The sequence below is a fragment of the Psammomys obesus genome, unplaced genomic scaffold (genome assembly GCF_907164565.1).
Source record: "Psammomys obesus unplaced genomic scaffold, mPsaObe1.curated_primary_1811, whole genome shotgun sequence".
NCBI classification, from domain to species: Eukaryota; Metazoa; Chordata; class Mammalia; order Rodentia; family Muridae; genus Psammomys; species Psammomys obesus.
Genome location: NW_026586550.1, coordinates 5,305,834 through 5,330,223, shown reverse-complemented (window position 1 = coordinate 5,330,223; position 24,390 = coordinate 5,305,834). Strand labels below are relative to the sequence as shown.

The 24,390-nt window shown below is 37.7% G+C and overlaps 1 protein-coding gene across 2 annotated transcripts in view; it reads right to left on the bottom strand.

Moving 5' to 3' along the window:
- Exoc4 (exocyst complex component 4) overlaps positions 1-24,390 on the bottom strand; it is an 824,181-nt gene that overhangs the window by 784,085 nt on the left and 15,706 nt on the right. For both annotated transcript variants that reach the window (XM_055602012.1, XM_055602013.1), the window contains exons 2-3: positions 20,430-20,619; positions 7,601-7,795 (exon numbers count right to left, since the gene is read on the bottom strand). In XM_055602012.1, coding sequence (XP_055457987.1) covers positions 7,601-7,795; positions 20,430-20,619 — 385 coding nt within the window. The remainder of the gene's footprint in view (positions 1-7,600; positions 7,796-20,429; positions 20,620-24,390) is intronic.

The following is a 24,390-nucleotide window of genomic DNA, read 5'->3' as shown; positions in this document are numbered from 1 at the left end:
CAAAATTACACTGGGTGGTAACGGCACCTTTAATCCTAGAACTCGGGAAGGAGGGATGGTGGATCTCTGAGTTTGAAGCCAGCCTGGTCTACAAAGTGAGTCCAGGGTAGCCAGTGCTATACAAAGAGTCTGTCTTAAAATAAAAAATAAAAATTTTAAAAAGGAAGGAAGGAAAAAAGGAAGAAAATTAAAATAAAAATAAGCTCTCTGCACTTTCATGTCTGTGTCTTGTAGAAGAACACTGGATTGCAAATAATGATCACTACCATATTTGTGTCTTCTACTTTAGTGGTTGGTGTGGAAGGCCATGGGACAAGCCTTTAGAGAGTTTACAGAGGTCCCTTTTAAAGCTCACAGTAGGCTGTTAATAAAGCATCCCAAACAAAAAATGTTCAAGGAGATAGAGGTGCTAATTATCTACACTGTATAAATGCTTCAAATTAGCACACCCAGTAATTATATATAATTCAAATAATAAGGTAACCTTGCATTCAGGTTAACAATCATGTTGAGTTAAAAAAAAAAAAAAAGGCGAAAAATATTTAGCCTAGCCCTACTTCAACTTTTTACCAGTACAAAATGAGTTCACCTCCAAACTAAATGTTGAGATAACATATCCTTTCCTACAGTGCTAATTTAAAAATTAAATAACCATAAGCATTTAAAGAACTTATAATGTGCACTGTGATGACTTTATCTTTCAATAAACCTCAGAGCTATATATCCTTAATTCAAGCATTTAGCAAAGACTGGCCAAAAGTCATACTGGTGTTAAAAGCCAAAGCTAAGATTCAAGTCTAGGTCTTCCAGCAACTAACACCTATGCTGGCACACACAGTTCTCAATATCATCGAACACATTCAAAGGACCATAAGAACTGAAAAATACTACAATATTTTTCTTATAGAAGTCTTAAAACTACTCAATTAAATAGCTGCCTTTTATGCTCTATCCCAGATAGGGCCATATTTTCAAAGTATAAGTAAAATAACCCCATTAGACAATGCTCAAAGAAAGGCATTCTGGGATCCTCTGGGGAAAAGACAACTACAAAAATATGTTATTATAATTATCATAATAATCTTCATCTGACTATATAGCTATGAATTCTTTTTGTAAAGGCATATAAATAAAGACAAAATGATTAAAAAGACATTAGAAATCTCTACAATCTCAGGCAGACTTAGAAATGAAAATTTATTTTAGTCACAAGTCTTGTGTGACAGTCAGCTAAAGTGCTTCTAAACGACCCACACTGGCTTGGTTTTCTACTGATTGAATGCAATTATGGATTGACTTCTATAGCTGATAAATCAGAACTTGTGTAAGTGGTTTTCAAAGCACTCCCTGCAATTTTCATGATGCAGACTTCTACACACAAATTCTTCCTGGAAAAAAAAAAAGTTTATAAAAATATTAATTTTCATGAAATACCTTCCTGGTTACCCATGTCACTGGGAAGAAGCTGCTACTCTTACATTAATAATTGTTTCCAGAATTAATCAGTCATTGTACATTAAAACCAGCAGCTGGAGTGTTTTGAGTGATAATGAAACCTGTAACAAGGCATCTTCAGCAGTCTTTTCAAGACAATAAGGGAATTAAAATTTCAATTTAAATGCAGAGGTTTGAAACACGCTTCACTGGCAAAATTACTTCAATTAATGTGAGTGGAATACAAAGCCAGACTGCAGAAATGTGATGCAGCAACCAGAAATTATGTCATTAATGTGCTTGCATCAACCCAGCACAATACTGCAAAGGTCTAATTTAAACCATACATATCACAAAGCTACAGACTACAGTATTAATCAAGCCTCTGATTTCTGTGTGGCTTCTTGTGGGATCACATTTAGCTTTTCATAAGCCAACAGCAGCTGTTTACCTTAACGAAAGAAACAAAAGGCTGGGCCTATTTGCAGACATTACCTGTCATGACAATTTAATTATTTCATGCAATATTCTGGTTACCATTTCAAAAGAAAAAATAAAATTCTACCTAGAAGCCAAGCCTGCAGCTACAAATACAGGTCAGATTTTAAAACAGAAATAGCAGGAGGTAGCAAGAGCCACAGGTCACCACTGATTTATTTACTCTGGGTTTATTAACCTCCCCTGTGGAGGGGTCAAATTACTACATATCTATATCTACACCTGCCTCAAAATGAAAATGCAAAGTCTTCTGTCAGACAAATCCAAGGAAATCAGTGGGGCTTGAAAAGACTGGATTGCTTTGTCTTCACTTTCCTCTGATGCATTTTAGTGAAGATTTCCATTTTAGTGAAGATTTGGACCCTGGAGATTCCTTAAGTAGATTTTACTTGTAACAGCACATAGCCATGGAGAAAGGAAATGTGATTGTTTTTCATATGAAGTCAAGTAAAAGAACAGTTGCAGTCCTTACTCTATACTATTATATACACAAGACGGCTAGAGAACATTTCCAACCTTTCAGGGATAGAATGGGAAAATTGTTGTACATTTGGTTACACCAATTTCCTGAATCAAGCACAATTACCTCTTCTACAAAATGTTAATACCAGAAATCCATCTATCCCAGCTGTAAGAGTGAAAGGCACTGATACATTTTCTATATTTAAAATACCAGCACATAATAAGTATACACTCACATTAGCTCTGTTGGAATTGGTTTTGCTAATTTTAAGGATTACAAAAGGTTAAAAATCAGAGTATCTTGTCAAAAAAATAAAAATAAATTTACCTAGAAGAGGACATAAAGCACAGCTGCTGGAAAGAAGTATCTTTAAGAAGTAGCATTTCTTTCTTTGTATTAAAGACTTTCACATAGTTACCCACCTAGCTAGTGATTTGTGAACGCTGACTCTATGGATGACTCTATCACTGAGGTAGAAAAGGTAAGATATCTACCTCACAATTAATGATCTTTCATGTAAATAAAAGCAATTATATAATAATGAAATGCATGGACCTTATGGACCCATAAAGAAAAACATATAGTATCTGAGATACTCAGAAAGCTCAGTAAATTTAAGTCAAGTCCAAGCAGATAGGATTGGGAATCTTACTCCTGGAAAATATATAGTCAATTAATAAAGAAAAATCAGGCCAACAAAATAGTTCAACAGATGAAGGCATTTGTTGCACAATCTGACAACCAACGTTCCATCCCAGACTCACATGGTGAAAGCACAGAAATGACTCCTGAAGGCTATCTTCTGACCCACAGAAACAGACTGATACCTTTGTGGGAAAGGTCAACCCATCAAGGTACAGAGAACAAGTGACTCTGGAGCCCAGTCCCAACTGACACATCTACAACACAACCTTTGCACCTAAGGCTCTGGGATCATAGTGTAAGGGAGCGGAAAGACTGTAAGGGCCAAAGGAACAAGAAGTTAGCTGCGACATTGCAGCTCCTAGAAATGTCAGAGAAGCTACACCCAGTAAGCCTCACCTACATGTTTGCCTAAACAAGACCTGAACAAGGATGACACTATCAGGCATGCTAACAAAAGGTAGAAATCTCATTGTGCTATCAGTCCTAGACAACCCTAGACAAAAAATACCACAGACACACAAGCAGTATGGACAATAGAAGAAATAATCCTCTCTTAAAAAAAAAGCCCGCAATTTGGTTATCCGATACCAAGTGGTCAGTCCTGAAATCATATACAACAAGTAACATTATTGACTGAGCAGATTGTATACCACACTTAGGAATATATATATATTCATGTACATATACATATACTTATGGGAAGGTTGGAGGGAGAAAAGGGAAGGGAACAAAGAGATATTTTAATTTCAGAACACAAAAGTATTTTTTAAATAAGTGTTAAAAAGAGAGAAATACATCTTATCTTTATATACAACATATAACTAGACATTAAAATTAATCAAAAGCCATTATTTTTAAAGCTTCAGAACATAGGTGATACATTAAATTTAATGGAATATATATAATATATTTATATAATTTATTATATAATTGTAAATATAATATTATAATTTGATTTTATATAACATTATATAATATTTTATATTACATATTATATACATTATATGATATAATTTTATATTATAATATTATATTATATATTGTTGTAAATATAATTTTATATAATTCATATGATAAATAAATTAATGGAATATATGTAAAGAATATAGAAATAAGTATTATCAAAAGACATAGGCAGGCATCCTGTTCACTGATAGGAAGACAAGATAGCTAACACACAAATTCCCTTAAAGTCAATGAAATTCTTTTCATCTTTTTGTGGAATTTGACAAACTGGTAATACTAAACTTAACATGGAAGAATAGAGGGCCAAGAAGTGTATAAGCAATTTCACCTCTCAAGACATATTACAAAGTTACACTGATTATGAGGACATGATTGTTGTACAGGTACAGACAAGATGGAATGAACAAAATAAAAACCTAGAGATACATACATCTGTGAAAATTTGGGATGTGACCCATAGCATTAATCGGTAGAAGGATTCACTAAACACACAGTTAATTGGCTACAAAGAACAAAAGTAAAATTAGATCCCTGGCTCACAGCATAAATAAAAAGGGACTTTTGATGGATTAAAGAAAGAAAATTCTCTTACACAGGATGAAAAGTTTTACTTAAAATCATATACCTTAAATAAGGCTTTTTGCATTAAAAATGTTACAATAGAAGATACTACAAGGTAAAAAGATAAACACCAACTCAAAAACAGTATTAATAACACATGTAGCAAACAAAAGATTAGTATCCAGAATACAAATCTATCACTAGGGAGGAAAGGAACAATGTATCTTATACACTGACCTTATAAGAAAGGGGACTGTTTGGTCCCTCCCAACACCCCAAACATTAAGATTTTAGCTAGGGTTGATGATCACTATACCCAACTAGTTTAGCACAGGTCTTGGACTTTTATTAATTAGTAAAAAATATAAAAATAAATGTGTTAATTCTGTCTGCAAAACTGGACAAAAGAAGTCTGTGCTTATACTCCTTGCCCTCTCCCACCGAAACACAAATACCCAGCTCTATTCCCACATAGTTAAGCCCAGGTGTCCTGGTTTGCTTTCTGTTACAATGACAAACACAACTAAAAGCAACTTAGCAAGAAAAGGGCTCCTTTTAGTGCAAGGGTAACCTTACATCATCAAGAGAGGCCAAGGAAGAAACTACAGGCAGGAACTTGAAGCAGAAACGAATGGAGGAAGGCTGCTCACTGGCTTGCTCCCTTTCACTTGGTCAGTTACCTTTCATACACACCCCAGATTCACCTTCCTAGGGAAAATATGGCCCACAGTTGGATAGGCCCAGCTATATCAGAAAATAATTAAAAATATGCCTCACAAACATAAATGGAAGCCAACCTGATCTAGTCCATTTTTCAATTGAGGTTTTTCTCTTACAAGGTAACTCCATGTTTCTTTCGAAGCTAACTATGGCACAGTCTGGAGAACAATAAAGACATGCTGAGGCATGCCTCTGTCCTGTTAACAGGTTGTTTACATGACTCCAGGATTTTTTTAACCCCATCAAATGCTCCCAAAAAGCCATGTGTTGAGGGTGTGGTCCCCAGTCTGTGGCACTACTGAGAGATGGTGCAGCCTTGAGGAGGTAGTGCCCTAGAGAACTTCAGCCATTGGATGCGTGACTTTGAAGGACCCCAGCCCGTCCTATCTCTCTTTTTGTTTCCTTGTCACCAGGAAGTGAGTAACCTCCTCTGCCACATCTCCCAACATGGTTTAAGCCTTATCCAAACAACAATGAATTGAAGCCTCTTAAAATTACAAACCAAAATAATCCTGGTCCTTCTCATGAGCTGACTTATCGCAGGTGTTTGTTGTACCATGGGGAAAAAAATAAAAAAATAAAAAAGCACAGTTTAATTTCTATAACTTACAACAAAGAATTTGATGAAGTTATTTAATTAAGTCCTGAGCAAAAATTAGTCAAGGAAAGGACAGTAGTCATTTCTGATAAGCCTTTAAATAAATAAATTAGCACATAAGTAATAGGGCCATAAAATAACAATCTGAAATCCTAAAATGAACATAATTAACCTAAATAAATCCTAACAACCCATTTTAGTACATGCCATTTAATTAAAAGCAGACACACACCAAAAGAGAGATCTAATGATTCAAACAGCAGTATATGTGTTCCACAAACATATATAAGCTTATCTATTCTGATTGCTAAATCTTGATAATTTAGAAAAGCTATGCCAGCCATATGAACAAAGATGTCACTCTCGTAGGATGCTGGAAACAAGCTGGGCCTGGCTATGCAGGGCTGTGGCCCTGGCTGATCACAAGGCTGAGGCAAGAGGACCACAAGCCCAAAGCCCACTCAGGCTACAGGCTAAATTTGAGACCAGCCTTGACAAGTGATAAAACCCTGTCTCAAAAAACAGGAAAAGAAAAAGAGCTGAGTTACAGCTTAGTGATAGAGAGCAGAGTACTTATCAATCATGTACAAGGCCCTACGTTCAATGACCAGTACCAAAATACAAAAGTATTAACAAACACACATTCTCTCTCTCTCTTTCACACACACACACACACACACACACACACACACACACACACTCATGCAAAACAAAAAACAAAAAAACCTAATTCTTTACTACATCAAGACCACTCCTTCTACTGTGGAAAGTGATGAGTCCATTTACTTTTAACTAATATGTGATAAAATATCAGAGTACTCCTCACCCTTTGGTTACCAAATTCCTTAAAATTCCTTATAACACACTAACAGCAAAATTCTTAATGAGAATGAGTGAATTATTTCATCAATGTCTCCACCAAGTCCCTTAGTATTTTCACCAATATAATTTACAAAAAATAAAAATAAAAAATTTGCCCCCACTGGATAATAGAACAATCCAAATCAACACAACTGCTGTTGAGAGCTTTTATAGACTTCTATAGAGATAAAAGCAGATATGGAGGTATATAAATGAGCAAGAAGATAGGACATCCCTCCAGAAAAGCCACCAGAATTGGGAAAGTCAGGACCAAGAGGGAGCAAAGTCTGGCTTGACACTCACCACAAACTGCACCCTCTAGGCACTTCCATAATTAAAAAGGTATCAGAACTCCAAGGGTAAGGCAGTAAAGGCTGGGTCACAGAGCACTCCGGCTCTTCAAAGGTACTTCTAAGACTAGTACCAAAGAAGTCATTTTTTTTTTCTTACTAGGTGAAAAGTACAAAACAAAGCTTTAATCCAAAAATGACTTCAAAACCTTAGTGAATGACTTCAAAACCTTAGTGAAACACCGAACTTTACAAACCTTCAATTCTATGTCACATAGATTTCATCATCTAAAATGAGATTCATGATCTTCCTCTGGAACTAAAGAAGCAATCTCTCATTACCATTTCAACATGATTTCAGTACTGACTTCTTTCCACTACATTTCTTGCCTTGGTTCAAAGGGCAGAAAATATATAAATAATAATCATCTCACATTCCAAACACTGCAAGAGGAGAACTAGCTAGGGCTCCCTTCAAGGCCAGCAATTCCCAAGGGCCATTGGTGCCATGCTATGTACAGAAAGAAGAGTACAGGAGTGAACCTTTGCACAGGCTACTCTTACCAGCATGTCAGTGGCACTAAGGTAGTGCTTGCTGGCCATGCACTGTTCCAGCTTCTGAGGCACTTGCTTGATATTCTCAATTTCATCCAGCAGGTTCAGGACATGCTTATGTTCAATTCCTTCAATCCATAGTTTACGAAGTTCATCCCGTTTGCAATGCAACAGCATCTTGCAGGAAAGTAGATTCTCTTTTACCTATAATAAAACATACTTGGTCATCAGTCAGCTCCAAGTTTTATCTGACATGGTTAACATTCCTCACAGGTCCTGTTGTGTATAACAGTTCCTAATTCCCTCCCACTTACTCTCCCTGGTTGGTCCCCTTGCAAAATTCTAATCCTGATTTTGGTACTGAGTCACTTGCATGCATCACTCTCTCTCTGTGTTTCAAATTTTTCTGCCATGAAATGAGAAAACTACTTCTAGCATACCTTTGAGTGAATCTAGAAGTAACTACAGAGGATACTAGGCACTCTGAAAATATGAAGGGCCATATAAATGTGACTCCACCTAAACAGGAGAATGATCAGTATGAGAGTCCAGTGCTAGTATTCCATCCCCAATGTCCCTTGCAGCTGAAGGCCACTTGGCCAATGCTTACAGCTCTGGAATACCAGCCAGAGTTTACAAACAAGGAACTCAGTGTTTTTCCCAAATGACCACAATAAAATTAAGCCCAACACTGAAAAAGAAGTAAACACATGCAGAGATAATCTCAAAGAGACAGATATTTTTTGTTTCCATTTAAGGCATCAGTTAGTAAATTTGGTATTAAGTAGACAATCTAACTGCCGCATAGGCAAAACATGATTAAATAAAGGTAGAGAAGTTTGGGGATAAAATGGATTAGGGACATGTACAGTAATCACAATTACACCTATATTCTACCTTTAAAATGATCAATGTTTAAAACATAGATAAGGATGGTATTAAAAAAAAAAAAAAAAAAAGGATAGGGTCTCATATAGCTCAGGCTGGCTCTAACTTACTGGCCTTGACCTCGTGCTAGTACTGCCTCCTTCTCCCAAGTATTATGGCACAAGAATGTGCTGCCACATTTGGGGTTTGTTGTTGTTGTTGTTGTTTTGGTTTTTTGGGGTTTTTTGTTTTGGTGGGAAGATTTAAATTTATTATCATCTCCAATTCACATAACTGCTTTCAAACACTGTTGACAGTCCTAGCATCTGTTTCCATTTGGAGCTCAACATTTGTTTAGTTTTGTGTCTATTTCTCCTGAGGTGACGGCAACTCTGGTACAGCACTTGGTGCACTCTGATAACCATGTACACCTATGTAATCCAAACTGTCAACAGCGTGAGGCATGCCCATCACCCTAGAGAGTCTGTGTGTCTGTTTCTCCTGGAAGCCGGTATGCCTCTTCAGTGAGAATATTTTGAGGGTGATCATACTATTGACACTGTAGTTCTGATAATTGTAAAATGAAATCTCAGTATTTCTCTAACAAGCACTGAAATGAAGACAGACTGCTAAAGCTGAAAGTTTATTGAGAAAACAACTAATCTGATTTTATAATTTGATAATATCTACATCAGTTTTCTATATCTCTCTCAGGTACAGAAAGGAGTCGTGATAAGAGAAACCTGTGATGTCCTTTTAGAAGCATGGTAGCATGACTCCATGGAGGGGGTAGAGAAAAATCTGACAAAGATGGTTGTAGTTTTCCCCACTGCTTCTTACAATTCCACCATGGAAAAAGCAGAGAGTCTATAAACACTGACATCAAGAAAAGAAGAACAGAAAAGGAAAGAGCAAACAGAAAATCACAGTACAATTCTAGAAGTTGGCCAGAAGGTGGATGGTGGGAGTTAGCAGATCAAGAAGTCTGAGCACCTCAGCCTGGAGTGGGTTTGGCTGCAGAGAAAAGCAGCAGCAAAACATGGAGAGCCTAAGTAAAGAATTCAGACTCCCCACAGGGGTAGTTTGAAGACCAGCAGACCACCAAGCAACATGGACAAGTAAGACCTACTGATAGCACTAGCCAGAGCTGGACAATTAGAAAGGGTATGGATCAAGGAATGGTAGGGATGGCTGAAGGCAGGTTGAGAGTACCAAAGAAAACAAGAGGATACAATGAAAGAGGAGCCTATGAAGCAGCATGATCCTTCAGGCCTCTGGGCTCTACACATTGTCAATGATTCAGCTCCAGTAACATTGGCAGCTTCCCTCTGAGCATCAACCTAAAAAAGCTAGGGTTCTCTCTATGGAAAACTGACCTAGTTCAAATTTAAAGGCATCTGAGTTTTCACTGAAGAAACTGAGTCTCATTCATCACAGATAACAGCCCCTCAATTTGCTCTAAGCTCCCAACAAATCCCTTGCATATAAATGAAAGCCAAGGATCACCAGAGAGACAAAGAAAGTCGATAGAAAGGACTAACAACTCCAGTCCTTTGGGTATGAACATAAGGAGACACTACACATGCTACTACACTGCATCATGTAAGCAGTGCTTACATGATGATTTGTTTATATGTACATATAATAACAATGGCTAAAGAAGAAATGCCTGCTGTGATTTTAGAAGGGGAATGTCAGTGATGGCAGTGGTAGAAGGGAGAATGTGGGAGAACTGATGTAATTATATTTTAATTAAATATTTAAAAAATAAAAAGATTGACAAGTATCATAACAAAAAAAGGGACTGGTAAAAGAGAAACTAAACAGAAAACAGGATTTCTTAAAAACTATAGTTAATTTACTTAGGGAAAAATAAGAAAAGCTATTACACCAAATAAACAAAACAACATGTCAATTTTAGAAAATGAAAAACTCTTCAAAGTTTTTAAAATTGTATAAAATTGAGATAACAAATAAGACACTCCAAGTGTGTGTGTGTGTGTGTGTGTGTGTGTGTGCAAATGTGCACCAGATTTTTTTAAAAATTAGAAGACTGAACTGGAGTTCAATAATTAACAAACAGAAATTCTAAAGGAGGGGAAATTTATTTTTACAATACAGCAGAGAAAAAACATTAATAAAATTTCCCAGAGTATTAATTCTCGGACAGAAAAAGCGCAGGAAGTGATGAAGACAACAGAATGAGAAGAGACTCTGTGTCCAGAAGAGCAAATGTTCAGTAGCAATCTATCTTAGAGGAAGAAGAAAGGGATTAACACAAGAAAGGGAAGGGGACAGGGAAGGAAGAGGAAAAAATAAGAGCTAGAAAATGAGAATACAGTAATACAGAGACAGACGACAGCAAAGAGGGGATTGTAAAGAATGAAAATCCAAAAGTTTCGAAAGGAAACAGAAGGTCTTGTATAAAAGTTGGTAAATTAGGCCCCAACTAAAGCTTCTATGACAAAGGAACATTATCTCTTCATGATTCTGAGAAAAAATTATTTCCCAGGAAAGCTATCAAATAAGTATGAAGAAAGAATAAAGACATTTTCAGCCACGCAAGCTCTCACAAAGTAAACACTGCATGAAGAGAATGGGCAAACTTCTGAGAAATGCTGTTGCATCATTACAAGAACACAGATTAACGAGCAAGGTTGGGATTCTGACACAGAAGTCTACAGGGCTATGATCACCCTAGGGAGAACAGTGGCACAGAAGACAAAACCATTCAATGACTCAGATGTAAATATTTGCATAATTACAATAAAGTGGCACAGATAGCTTAAACAAAACAAGAATAGCTATCATGTTTAGAGGAAGGAGGAAAACGTGGTGGTCAGGAAAGGAAAGGACTAAATCACCCTCCCTATACAGCAGGAAGTCAACACACAATTTCTGAAACAGGAAACTCAAGAACAGTATGAGCACACTATCAGACATGGAAATATCTAGTAGGAGGACTCCAGCAGTACAAGTTGAAGCCTTTGCAAGGCTGGATTTGGGACCTGGTGAGAATGAGGTGAGAGGGAAGCCTTGTTTTTAATCATTGTTTCTGGTTTTCTTTGACCTAAATATCTCTCAAAGTTATTCTTAGATTCCCTTGTAGTTCTTGATCTAAGTAGTTGCTACTAAACTAATTCCTTTTTAAAAAAATCTGTCTAATATTCTCCTATGACCTTAATTTTACAGTTCTAGTTTTTCCTGCCATGTTTAAATGGTTACCATGGAAGTAAGTAAAAATAAATTTTATCAGAACACCCAACCAGGCTCTTTATCGAGGGTGAGGGAATAAAATTAGAAAGTGTCAGTAAAGCTTGGCAAATTCTTGTGTGATGGGAAAAGACCATTATGGAATTTCATGCTAGCACATACACATACAGTCTGATCAATTCCTACTTTTGCTCATTACATAGAAACTAAAATAAAAATCAGGCAGAATGGCAGGAAGACACACAAATTGTACATTAAATGGACATCACCAAGATTATTCCTTAAACTGAACTAAGAAGGTAGAGACATAAGAAACTTAAAGAAAGTCTTAGACTTTTTGATTAAAAAAAATCATGAAAAATGGGAAATGGGGTCAGACAACAACAACAAAAAAAAAAAAACTTGGAAGAATATCAAAACTGTACACTGAGAACTGAGAAAAGAAGGAAGCTGTAATAAAGACATGTGTATGAGTGCCACAACAGATAAAACTAGCCCAGTGACAGACTTTATGTCGGTACTTGTATACAGCTGGATGTGGATGAGAACCTACTATAATAAGCAGGCCACACGTGGCAGTGCACACTGTGTAACCTAAGCATTAGGAAAGCTGAAGCAGGAGATGCCTATGTTTGAGGCCAGCCTGGACTACAACAGGAATTTCTGAAATTAACCTGGGCTACATAGCAGGAATGAATTCTCTGACACAATAGTAATAAATTCAAGTATACAACCCTAAATTTACTGGCCTATACTATCAATAAGCATGCATGTTACTGCATGAAAATTATACCTCAATCAAGACGAAGAATAAACTTTATAGGAAATAATATAAAGTCAGGGTAGGGGGTATGTCTTTAATCCCAGCATTCAGGTAGAGGTAGAGGTAGGCAGATCTGGGTAAATTCAGATCTACATAGTAAATTCAAGGCCAGCCTGATCTACATAGTGAGTTCTAGGATAGCCATGGCTACATAAAGCCTATAACAAACAAAAGTAATAATAATAATAACAAAACAACAATAAATGAAAGAAAAAGAAAAGAATATGGAGGTTCCTGGTTAAGATAGATAAAGGCATTCACATAGTTTCCAACTCACAATGACATAAAAGTGGAAAATATTCAGTAGAAGCATTCCCTCAAATCCTGAGCACTTTTCAAGTTAGCATTGTACTGCATGACACTCTTACAATGCAGGGCAGCAGCTCCCAGGACCTGAGAGCCACACCATCAGTAGGGTAAACAAAGAACCCTCCAGCGCACCACTGCCAATCTGTGATGGTCCATAGACAACAGACAGTAAATGTACTTCTTAGTTTGTGGCATTTTCAAATTACAATGGGAGTACTAAAATATAATCCAACTATGAATCAAGAAACATCTGTATATTTAAAGAAAATGAAATCAATATGTCAAAGAGACATCTGCATTTTCTATTTTTTAAAAAAATGTATGATTCTTATTCTAAAAGAAAGGAAATCCTGACCCTTGCAACAACACGGATGAAATTGGAAGACATCATGCTGAGGGAAAGAAGCCAAGCATACAAATACCTCACAAACTCATTTACATACAAAAATGTTTAAGTCAAACTAAAAAAAAAAAAAAAAACGACAGTTAGCACATGATGAGACTAAAGAGATGTTACCTACAGGATACAAATTCTTAATTAGATAAGAGGAGTAAATTCAAGAGACCTGCTGTACAACATGTTGACCTAAGTTAATAGCAATGCATCTTATACTTAAAAATTGCTAAGAGATACCATAGTGGTTTTACTACAGAATAATAGTATCTATGTAAGGTGATATACATATTAAATTAATTTCACAATTCCATATTCCCAAATACCATGATGTATCCATAAATGTACATAAACTTTAATTTGTCAATTAATAAACTTAAATTAAGTCTTTTTAAGTTGGGATAGGAAACGGGAAGTCTACCTGTCAAGAAGAAACCAAAATCATAAAAACATTTATTTCTTAAATTCATGTTAAATTTTTATAAATGTGATGACAGTATTTTTGTTCTGTTATGTTTAATTTATGAGGATAATTAATATTGAAAAGTTGTATTACCCTGCTTCATTCATAAATAAATCCATGGAAAGCCAAGTTGTTAAAATCATGACATCATGCTTTGTCCCCTCGAAATAACATGTAAATAACTTTACATTTGTAAATAACTTTACATTTGCTTCAAATCATGTATCCAGCAGCATCAAGAACCTCAGGCTCAATATACAGAACTATAAGTCACTCTAATTAGAGACCAAAAGAAAGGAATACAAGTAGAGCCCAAGAGGCTATTGAAAAAAAAGAGATATGAGATGATACAGGTGGCAGAGAAGTAGCAATTTTTGCAACTCAACCTTGGGACAAAGAAACAAATGAGAAAAACTAACTTGAGCTTTAAAAAATAAAAACCTGACTCAGCTTTTGTAAGAGGACTACTGGAGACACAGTTCAGAAGAGCTAGCAGAGACATGCCCAGCAGAAACACAGAAAGCCATAACCTTCAAGCCTCAAAAACAGAAAAGTACTGAACTCAAATCAGGAGAAATAAAGAGGGAACAGCCTCCGTGTGTGCCAACACCATAACACAGCACAGCACAGCACGTGTGCAGGCAGCAAGATACCTGTGGGCCAGAAGGAATCTGACAAGTTCCCTCTGGGTGAGAAATGGTCACTAAATCAACACATCAATGTCACTTATTTTACAAATTCAACATTGTTCTATCACTTTTATGGCAGTGCAAGTTAGTATATCTAAGTGTTTTCATACACATTTGCCTGTGAAAAGGGCCCAAATGCTATGGAGTTTAGAAAAAGTTCATAGAAATAAGCTGGAGAAACAACACTTTGTTCTCACTAAAAGCCCTTTGAAACCATAGGTAACGTTTAAATTCTCCCTTACATTTTTATTTCCTATGGTTCCTCTTTAGTTATTTTAACTTCCAGTCTCAGGTTGTAAATTCTCTGAAAAATCTCCTCTCAACTCATTCCAAAAGCAATACCTTTCCTTTCAGCTACTGGATATAGATCAAGAAAACCTTAACTATAGAAAGACTACTCTGCTTCCTTCAACTACAATAACACTTAACACTACTTTCCAGCATTTAAATCACAGTTCATGTTACTGGCCATTGCTTAGCAGGTCCATTTCTGGAAACCTGAGGCTTTCTTCCCTTTCTCATACAAATAGGTAAGAATTTTCACTAACATTAAGGCTGTAAATAACATCTTACAAAAACTACACTGTTCTCCTATGACATTCTTTGTATTAATTAAGGCTATTCTTCATCCTAACTCTACCTTTCAAAGTATACTCTCATATAAAAGTCAAAAGTCACTTTAGGTAAATGTTAAATAATGAATGTTGCATTCATGAATAATGAGGCCCCTAGCAACATCACTTGAATAATTATTCATAGTTATTTCTAGTTATGAGCAACAACAGCAGGTTTTTAGCACAGGATCCAATATCAAGAAAACAGACAATAACAGATAAAACATTAAGTGTTTGTGTATATACAAAAGAGTCAAGTGTGTGCTCTACCCTGCCCACCCTTCCTCTATGATAGGTGTCAGACGGGCTACTTAATACTTTGAAGAAATCTGCACTGAACACATCTCATCTCCCCTCATACTGTGGAGAAGCATCCCAAGCCTGGCACGGATGGTAGAAGTCTACAGTCTACATCAATTAACTCCCACCAATGTCAAGTCCACTGTAACAGTAAACCATGAGACTGGAAGAACCTATGAATTCTGAGGAATCTAGTTTTGGCCAAGGTTACAGTGTATTCAACAATAACAGGAGCCCTCAAGAATTTTTATTACTCACATTACCTGACCTGATTGGTCATACATAGTTTTTTCATTACACTGACATTTTTTTTTTCACCTCAAACACAAGGAAAGATGGTTTATTCTGCACTGACTATTTTTTAATCTAGAAAAAATTTCCAAATAAACTTAGTCACTGTAAAATGTTTAAACTACTTGAGAAAAAAGTCAAACTCATCTGTCAGCATGCATTTAACCCAAAGGACATAAATTTTAACAATATAACCTATATAGATATATGGAAGTAATATCAAAATGGGAGGTGATGCATGAATATAAACATATCTTCATATGACTTTTTCCACATTAAAATATATTCCTACACTATCAGGTACAGTATGCCTTTAAATGTTGGCCATATTATGTTGTTCCTATGTTCAAAACCTTACCACTTTTAAATGTTAAGGGCTAGAAACAGTGTACATTGCCATGATATACATGAGCCAAGTGTACATCAGTACATTCATTAAACTGAAGTTCTTCTTATGGGTCTACCAGACCCTAAGGTGCCAGGTTCCCTGTGCCAATCTCACACATTAGCTCTCTCATATCTCATGTCACTCTCCTGACTCTTTTTTGGAGATAGGGTTTCTCTGTAGCCTTGGCTGTCCTGGACTCACTTTGTAGACAAAACTGGCCTCAAACGCACAGAGATCCTCCTGTCTCTAACTCCCTGAGTGCTAGGATTACAGGCATGTGCAGTTAGGTCCAGCAGGAGCCTAACTTCCAGGGAGACAGATGAAGGGAACTCAAGAAACGGAATCGATGCAAACGCAAGAGGTTTATTCAAGCCATCGCATGATGTGGCTGCCCCCAAACCAGCGAGGAACAGCCCCGAGAGACAAAAGTCTGGGGTTTTTAAAGGAAAAAGCACAGGGAAGCTGGGGAGTTACAGTCTCGGCTACACAGGACTGGGTGAAGGTGCTATAGGGTGGTTGGCTTTTAAAAGAATTGGTTGATTTTAGGCACTCAAGTCTGGTCAGTCTCGCCCTTGACATGAGGAACAGGGCTGCAGGCCTTTGGTCAAAGGTCAGGGGATATTCGAGAGAATTGAGGCCATCTGGGTTGGTTGCTAGGCAATGTTATCTCGCAACTGCAGACCTGGTCACATTTTTACTACAGGGTGGGCCCGCAGATCTTGTCTCAATTTGCCCACTTCTCCCTTTTGTCCATGTCCTTCTGCTTTCTGGAAAAGTACTGAGAGAACTTAGTTTAACATGGGGTATAAAATTCATAAAGAAATCTGTAAAGCTAGACTGTTCCTTTCATGCCACTGTGCCTGGCAATACTCTTACTCTTATGGTACAAATTATTAAAATACAGAATACAACCAAATTTACTTTCATTTTCCAGGATTTTTGTTGTTGTTGATTTCTGGAAAGTTTTCATCCTGAACTTCTCATCTAAATACTGACACTGATTCCTAACAATAAATCAGGAGACATTTACTTTCTTGGCAATACGGTATAATAAAGGCTTCTTTTGAATTGGGGGATTATTTAGTTGCTTTGGTTTCTGGTTTTTGCTGTTGTTGTTTTCTTTACCTCAGACGTTAGAGTTCTGAAGTAAGAAGCCATAGAGTATGGTTTCTATAATGAATACAAGATCCTCAAGATGAAGCTCTCACTTTCAGTACCAAGACCAAACAGACACATTTGCTGGCATCAGTGCTGCTACTGTGTAGATGCTGAGTGTTGGACAAAGTCCTTCCAGTCAACCAAACTAATCAGAAACACAAATACTAACAGCCCTTCGCCCTTACAATGATTGTCCCAGGCAAAGCCAGAGAGAAGGTCAGCAGGGCTAGATAATCATTTCCTGGTCTCTCCTGAGCTTAGCACACTGGGTCAAAATGGACTAGAATATGCTTTAAATAAAAGCAACTCATATACAGTTTCACAGATAAATCCACAGGTGGAACCTACTACAACTAACGGCTAAGAATTATAGCATTCCTTTCAAAATTGGCCAATTATGTAGGGTTGATGAAGATTTCTTCCCAATCTGTAGGCTGCCTTTTTGTTCTATTGACAGTGTCCTTTGACTTACAGAAGCTTCTCAGTTATGAGATCCCATTTATTAACTGTTGATCTTAGAGTCTGTGCTGTTGGTGTTCTGTTCAGGAATATGGCTCCAATGCCAATGAGCTCCAGACTTTTCCCTGCTTTGTCTTCTAATAAGTTTAGAGTCTCTGGTTTTATGTCAAAGTCTCTGATCCACTTAGACTTTAGTTTTGTGCAGGATGATAAATACAGGTCTATTTACATTTCTCTACATACAGACATCCAGTTAGACCAGCACCATTTGTTGAAGATGCTGTCTTTTTTCCATTGTATGGTTTTGGCTTCTTTGTCAAAAATAAAGTTCCTGTAGGAGTATGGGTTTATTTCTGGGTCTTCAATTCAGTTCCATTGATCAACCTGTTTTTTTCTATGTCAATACTATGCATCAAACAGAGGGATGATATCTAAAATATACAATATTAAGAAATTAAATACCAACAAATCAAATAATCTAATTTAAAAATTCACAAAAGAAGAATATCAAATGGCTGAGAAGCACTTAAGATATGCTCAATATCCTTAGCCATCAGAGAAACACAAATCAAAACAACTCTAAGATTCCATCTTACACCAGTCAGAATGGCTAATATCAAACACTCAAGTGACAACATGCTGGAGAGGATGTGGAGAAAGGGGAACACTCCTCCATTGCTGGTGGGAATGCAAACTTGCACAACCACTTTGGAAATCAATCTGGTGCTTTCTCAGAAAATTGGAAATAGTTCTACCTCAAGACCCAGCTATACCATTCTTGGGCATATACCCAAAAGAGCTCCACCATACATACAAGGACATTTGCTCAACTATGTTCATAGCAACTTTATTCATAATAGCCAGAAACTGGAAACAACCTAGATATCCCTCAACCAAAGAATGGATACAGAAATTGTGGTACACTTACACAATGGAATACTACTCAGCTATTCAAAACAAAGAAATCATCAAATTTCCAGGCAAATGGATGGACCTAAAAAAAACATCTTAAATGAGGTAACCCAGAAAGACGTACATGACTGAAGCCTAACTTGACTGTCAACTGGGAGACTCCAGCCAGCAGCAGATCGAGATAAATGCTGGGACTTGCAGCCAAGCATGGGACAGAACTCTGAGGGTCCTGTGGAAGTGTTAGGGGAAAGATGGAAGGATTTGGAAGGAATAGGAGTCTCACAAGAAGACCAACAGAGACAACTAACCAGTACCATGGGGACTTTCAGAGTTTGAGACATCAACAAAGGAATACGCACGGTCTGGACCTAGGGCCCCTGCACACATGTAGCCAATTGGCGACCTGGTCGTCATCAGGCACTCCTAGCGAGTGGAGGGGGGAGGGGCTGTTTCTAACATGGACTGTTGTCTGATTTGGATCACTTGGCCCTGGCAGCAATACCTTGTCTGGCCTCGGAGAATAAAGATACACTTAGTCCTGATGTAACTTGATGTGCTAGGAAAGGTGAATATGGGGGGGGGGGGGCGCACTACCCTTTTCTGGGGAAGGAAAGGCCCTCCCCTTTTCCAGGGGAAAAGGGAAAGGGGAGGGAGAAGTGGGGGGGCTGGGAGGAGGGAAGAAAGGGGCACCCTGGGGGTGTAAAGTAAACTATTCTAATAAAAATTGCCCAATTATTTTAAAATTCAAAGAGATTGCTTCAGAAAAGGCTAAGCACTTGCTGGGTCCGGAGCTGGACTCTAAGAAGCTGAAACTCACATCCACAGTGTCTGAGTCTACTCTATGCACTACTTACAAAATCACAGTAAAAGACCTGGAGGACAAGAAAGAAGGTAACAATGCCATAAGCACAGCTGTTTCTGGGCAGGAACCAGCTGGGGAGTCCTCTACATCTCGAAGCGCAGGCAGCACATTCCACCCCGAAGTCTGCCAGGGGCATGTTGATCTGCACTCCTACCCCAACCTTACATAAGCAGAGACCTTGCCTTCTTGGTGTTTGGTATGTTGGGATTCTGTAATATCTCATACTTGGTTTTGTTTTTGTTTTTAAGGTGAAAGGTGCTGCCTGAAAAATTACTGGGGGGGGGGGGGAGTGCCAGTAAAGGCTTTAGAGTCAGGAAGCCCTTAGTTCACATTCTAAATCTGTTGAGAACCATGCCTAGAAAAAAAAAAAAAAGTCGTTCTTCAATACAGGTAGAAATTACTGTTACTTATCAAAATCGAACAACAATACAAAAAAGTATTAAAGGAATGCTCGTCCAAATGCACTTCCTAGAGGCTCAGGACATGGCTCCATGGGCTACACTCACACAAGCATGACGACCTGAGTTCAGATCCCTAGCAGCCACATAAAAGCTGGCATGGTAGCAAATGCCAGTAACTAGGTGCTGCGACAGGGACAAGTAAAGCCCTGAAGTTAGCTGGACAGCAGTCTAACTGAATCAGGGAGCATCAAATACTGTGAGACCCTATCTCAAAAAAATAAAGTTGAAAGTAATACAGGAAGATATCCAATGCTGGCCCCACAGATATAGACACACACACCCACATGAATAGCCACGCATGCACACCTGAACTCATATGTGCATGCGTGCACATACCACAGACAAACATAAAAAAATACATAGCCAAGAACTACAAAATCATGATGTGATGGTACAGGGATTTTTTTTTTTTTTAATAGTTCATCCCTCTGGCCAAATACAAAAACACCTATTAGAAACTCACTTTGTCCTTAAGGCACTAACGGCAGGATACCCAGGAAACAACAGCTTTTCAAAACTCCATAAACTGTCTTCATGAATCACACTGGTTAAGGACCATTAGGCACTACTCTGGCACAGCTCCAAACCACACCTGTAAGGAAAGATGACCATTGCCGGACAGAAAGGAAGCTCACCTGCTTGATTTTATTCCGCGAGGTAGTGATGCGCTCTGTGATGCTCTGGTATGTGCGAATGGCTGTCGTCAGTTCTGTGTAGTGCTGAACAATCAATTCATCCAGGTCCCGGTCGCACTTCTCATAGGCTTCTTCAAGGCGACCTTTCTCATTTTCTCTGTCTTCAACATCATCACTGGTAGACAGAGTCCTGGTGAAGACAGAGTTTATCAAGCTATGTCAAACTTCAAAGTAACAATGAGAAGAACAGAATCTAGTCGATATACTAGCACATTCATCCTACAAACTAGGAAATGAAGAAAATACAACATGACCTTCAATGTTGATTACACCACCACCTAAGAACATGCAGGCTGCGTGGCCACAGAGCCCATCCTTCACCTATTCTCTTGACACCTGAAATAATTTTAATCAGACAGCAGGTGGACATGGATACGAAGGGAAGCTGGGCATCTCTTGATTTGTATGAATCTAACAACTTGTAACAGTTCCATTCTTCTTACAACTCTGGCTAATAAGACTTACAGAACATCTAGAGAAAGGCCCCTTCCCAAGCCCAGGACACTGACATACACAGCTAAGTTACCCAGACCCTTCTGTCATCTGTGGAAGTAAAAGGTCTGGAAAATGCTACTGCAGCCCTATCCATAGGCCACAGAAGGAGCCATCCCTGAAGCTTCCCTCCCCTCAAGATTTCTTGTCAGGGGAGATGATAAATATCATTGTTTAAGTCCTTTCTGGATGGCCTTCTTTCATATGTAGCTGAAGTGTGCTAAGGATAAAATTTCTCACACCAGTGAACCACCTTCCAAAGAGCTCATATGAACTGAACAGAGCCCCCAGCAGTCTTGGAATAAGGTCATGCTAATTCTAAAATCTGTTACAACAGCAGCAACTAGGCTGCACTACAAGACATTGCCTGCATTCACTACTCTTCAAACAGCACCAACAAGATTGATAGGAATCAACAATAACCAGACAATGAGAGAGGCACATTTATTAAAAATCTTTCAATAACTCAGTTTGATACATGGGCCACAGATCTTTGTTTCCTCCATTATCTTTCCTGGATAATTTTTTTTAATTTAGTATTATAATAAAGAAACCTTTTCCTCTTATCTGCTCACTGTGGTAATTTAGAGTTTCATTAAATTCCCTCAGATTTGTCAGCTTATACATTCAGCCTAGTTTATTTCATTTATCTTTTTTAATTTAGGGAGGGGGATATTTTAGGCTCTCAATGATGGATGCAATCAATTATAAGTCCATCATTAGAACTGCTTTCAGAGATGGTCTGTCAGCAAATCAATCACACACCAACCTCCAGATCCTTTCAAACAAAATACTGTACAACAGTCTTCTCCAAACTGTCACTCAGAGCAGGGGGTCTTAATTCATGAGCCACATAATATATAAAACTTCTTTTTCAATTTAGACAGGAATTCAGGAGGCCTGTTTGTGGCTACACTATACCTTCCAAAATGAATTCTGTAAATGTGTTAGAGATGCCAAGAGATCAAGTGTTGCATGAAATGAAACAGTACTGAGAGCTATAAAGGGCAATACCAGGCCAGATCCTATTTCCTCAACTGTTATCCTAAACCCAGTGATTTTCAAGGTTGTTTCCGGGTAGCAAACACACAAGTATTCATCTAGTAAAGTAAATCAACTTGATCTCAAAGGGAGAGCCACCAAAATCACCTTTGATATTTGGTTCAGAGTATCTTAGCATGTCTCTGTTGTTTTATGATATATAACTTTGCTCTTTAAATCTGAAGTCTTCCAGGATGTTACTCTAAAGAACAATCAAGAAATGGCTTCAATTTATCAACTGTCCCACAGGTAAGAGTTTCTGGATATTTAACTCCATCACTTCTGCAGAGCTACACAGCATGAGTCTGCCATATTCACAGTGCCTTCCACATCCCCCTTCACACACACACACACACACACACACACACACACACACACACACACACACTGTCATTTGTGGAAGGAAACATGCCAAACATCTCTCACACTGTTTACTTTAACCAGTCAAAATTACCATTAAGGAAAATGTCAGGCCCAGTGAGGACACCTTCTCTGGCATGGGCTGTCACCATAATGAATTACAGGATCATTAGGATTTACTCAGGAAAAAGAAAGGCTTACAAAAATGAAGATTAGGAGTAACTGAGTACACAAATCTTTTATCCTATTTTCATTTCCAGAGGAAATATTTATAATAACCTAAAAAAAAAAAAAAAAAAATCCTGTGCCAAATTTGACTCACACTCAAAGTTCATCCTCTTCCTGGGATGTTTCCTAGGATGAATGATAAACATGTTTGTCATTAGTCAAACACATATTATAAAACTCTAAAAATAAAAATTTTTTAAGTATTTTTTTTGTTAGTGAAGGGAAAGGTTGTAAAAATAATGAAAATAACAAAGACCTCTAAAATTTAGAAAGGATGCCATAAAGCAGCTCTAGCCTGCATTTTATCAAATGTCCATTCCTGTCCCAGGGAGCCGATTATTATCTTCTAGCCCCTTTTCACACTAGAAGCAGCTGAGCTTTGAAAAACTTAATTTGCCCACCTCACATAATGGGTTTTCAATCCTTCTAGGATCTCTTATTATCAAGTCTATTTATAGATTAGTTTTTGAACAACTGCATAATAATTAAAACCTGTCTCTGAACTCTAACTGCCTAGGTAGGGCTCCTTACTCCACCATATTTATTACCCAGAAGACCTCAGTAACCAAATATTACTTTGTTCATTTATAAAATGGAAAAACAAGATCTTCCTTACAGAATGGTGGTGTTACGATCAAACAAGGCCTCATGTATCATTATCAGTCAACAAATGTTGGCATTACTATTAGCTGTCATTGCTGCAACAAAGAGACTAGTAACAAAGACTCAGTATCCATCACCCAAAATTTTGGGGACCATGAGTATTTTGGATTTCGAATTCTTTCACATTCTAGATTATCTAAAATGTATGAAATGTTAAGTACAGGACTAAATATAAATTTATGTTTCATACACATCATATATATGTATATATATAAATATATGTAGGTTGTGAGCCTAGCCTTTAACGGCTGAGCCATAGGAGGACCTCCCCTATCACTGAACTAGGGTAGGGACATAAGGGGAGAAGAGGGAGGGAAGGCGGGACTGGGAAAAGATGAGGGAGGGGACTACAGCTGGGATACAAAGTGAATAAATTGTAATAAATGATAAATTAATTAAAAATCTACTAAAATATATATGGGGCTGACACTAATTTTATACAATATTTTTAATAATTTTGTACACTAACAAAGTTTCATAGCAGTGTCCATGTGCTGCCCCCTGTGTCAGTGTCCAAAAGGTATGGGAGTTATAAAGCCTACTTCCAAACAGAAGGAGGTATTAGAGTTCACACATGGGCACAATGCTAAACTACCTTCTTTGTTGTTTGGTGGTGGGGTTTTTGTTGCTTTTCTGTTTGTTTGTTTGTTTGTTTGTTTAGACAGAGTTCCTCTGTGCATCCCTGGCTATCATGGACTCACTCTGTAGACCAGGCTGGCCTCAAACTCCCAGAGATCCACCTGTCTCTGCCTCCCAAGTGCTGGGACTAAAGGTGTGTGCCAGCACCACCTGGCCTAAACTACATTTCTGTTGTTGTTGTTTTGTTTTGTTTTGTTTCTGGGTTACAGTTGGGAGGGTTTTTTGGGGTTTTTTTTTTTTTTTTTTTGTCTTTATTTGTTTTGAGGGGGTTGGGTTTTTGTTTTGTTTTGGATTTGTTTTGTTTTCATTTTCTCAGACAGTGGCTTGCTATGCAGCTCAAGCTAGCCTACCAATCTCTGTGCAGTCCAGGCTACCTCTAACATCCTCCTGCCTCTGCCTCCAAAGTGTTGGCTTTACAAACAAGCAGCACCACACTGGACACTACAGTACAGTTTTAGTGAAGAAAAAAAGAAAGATT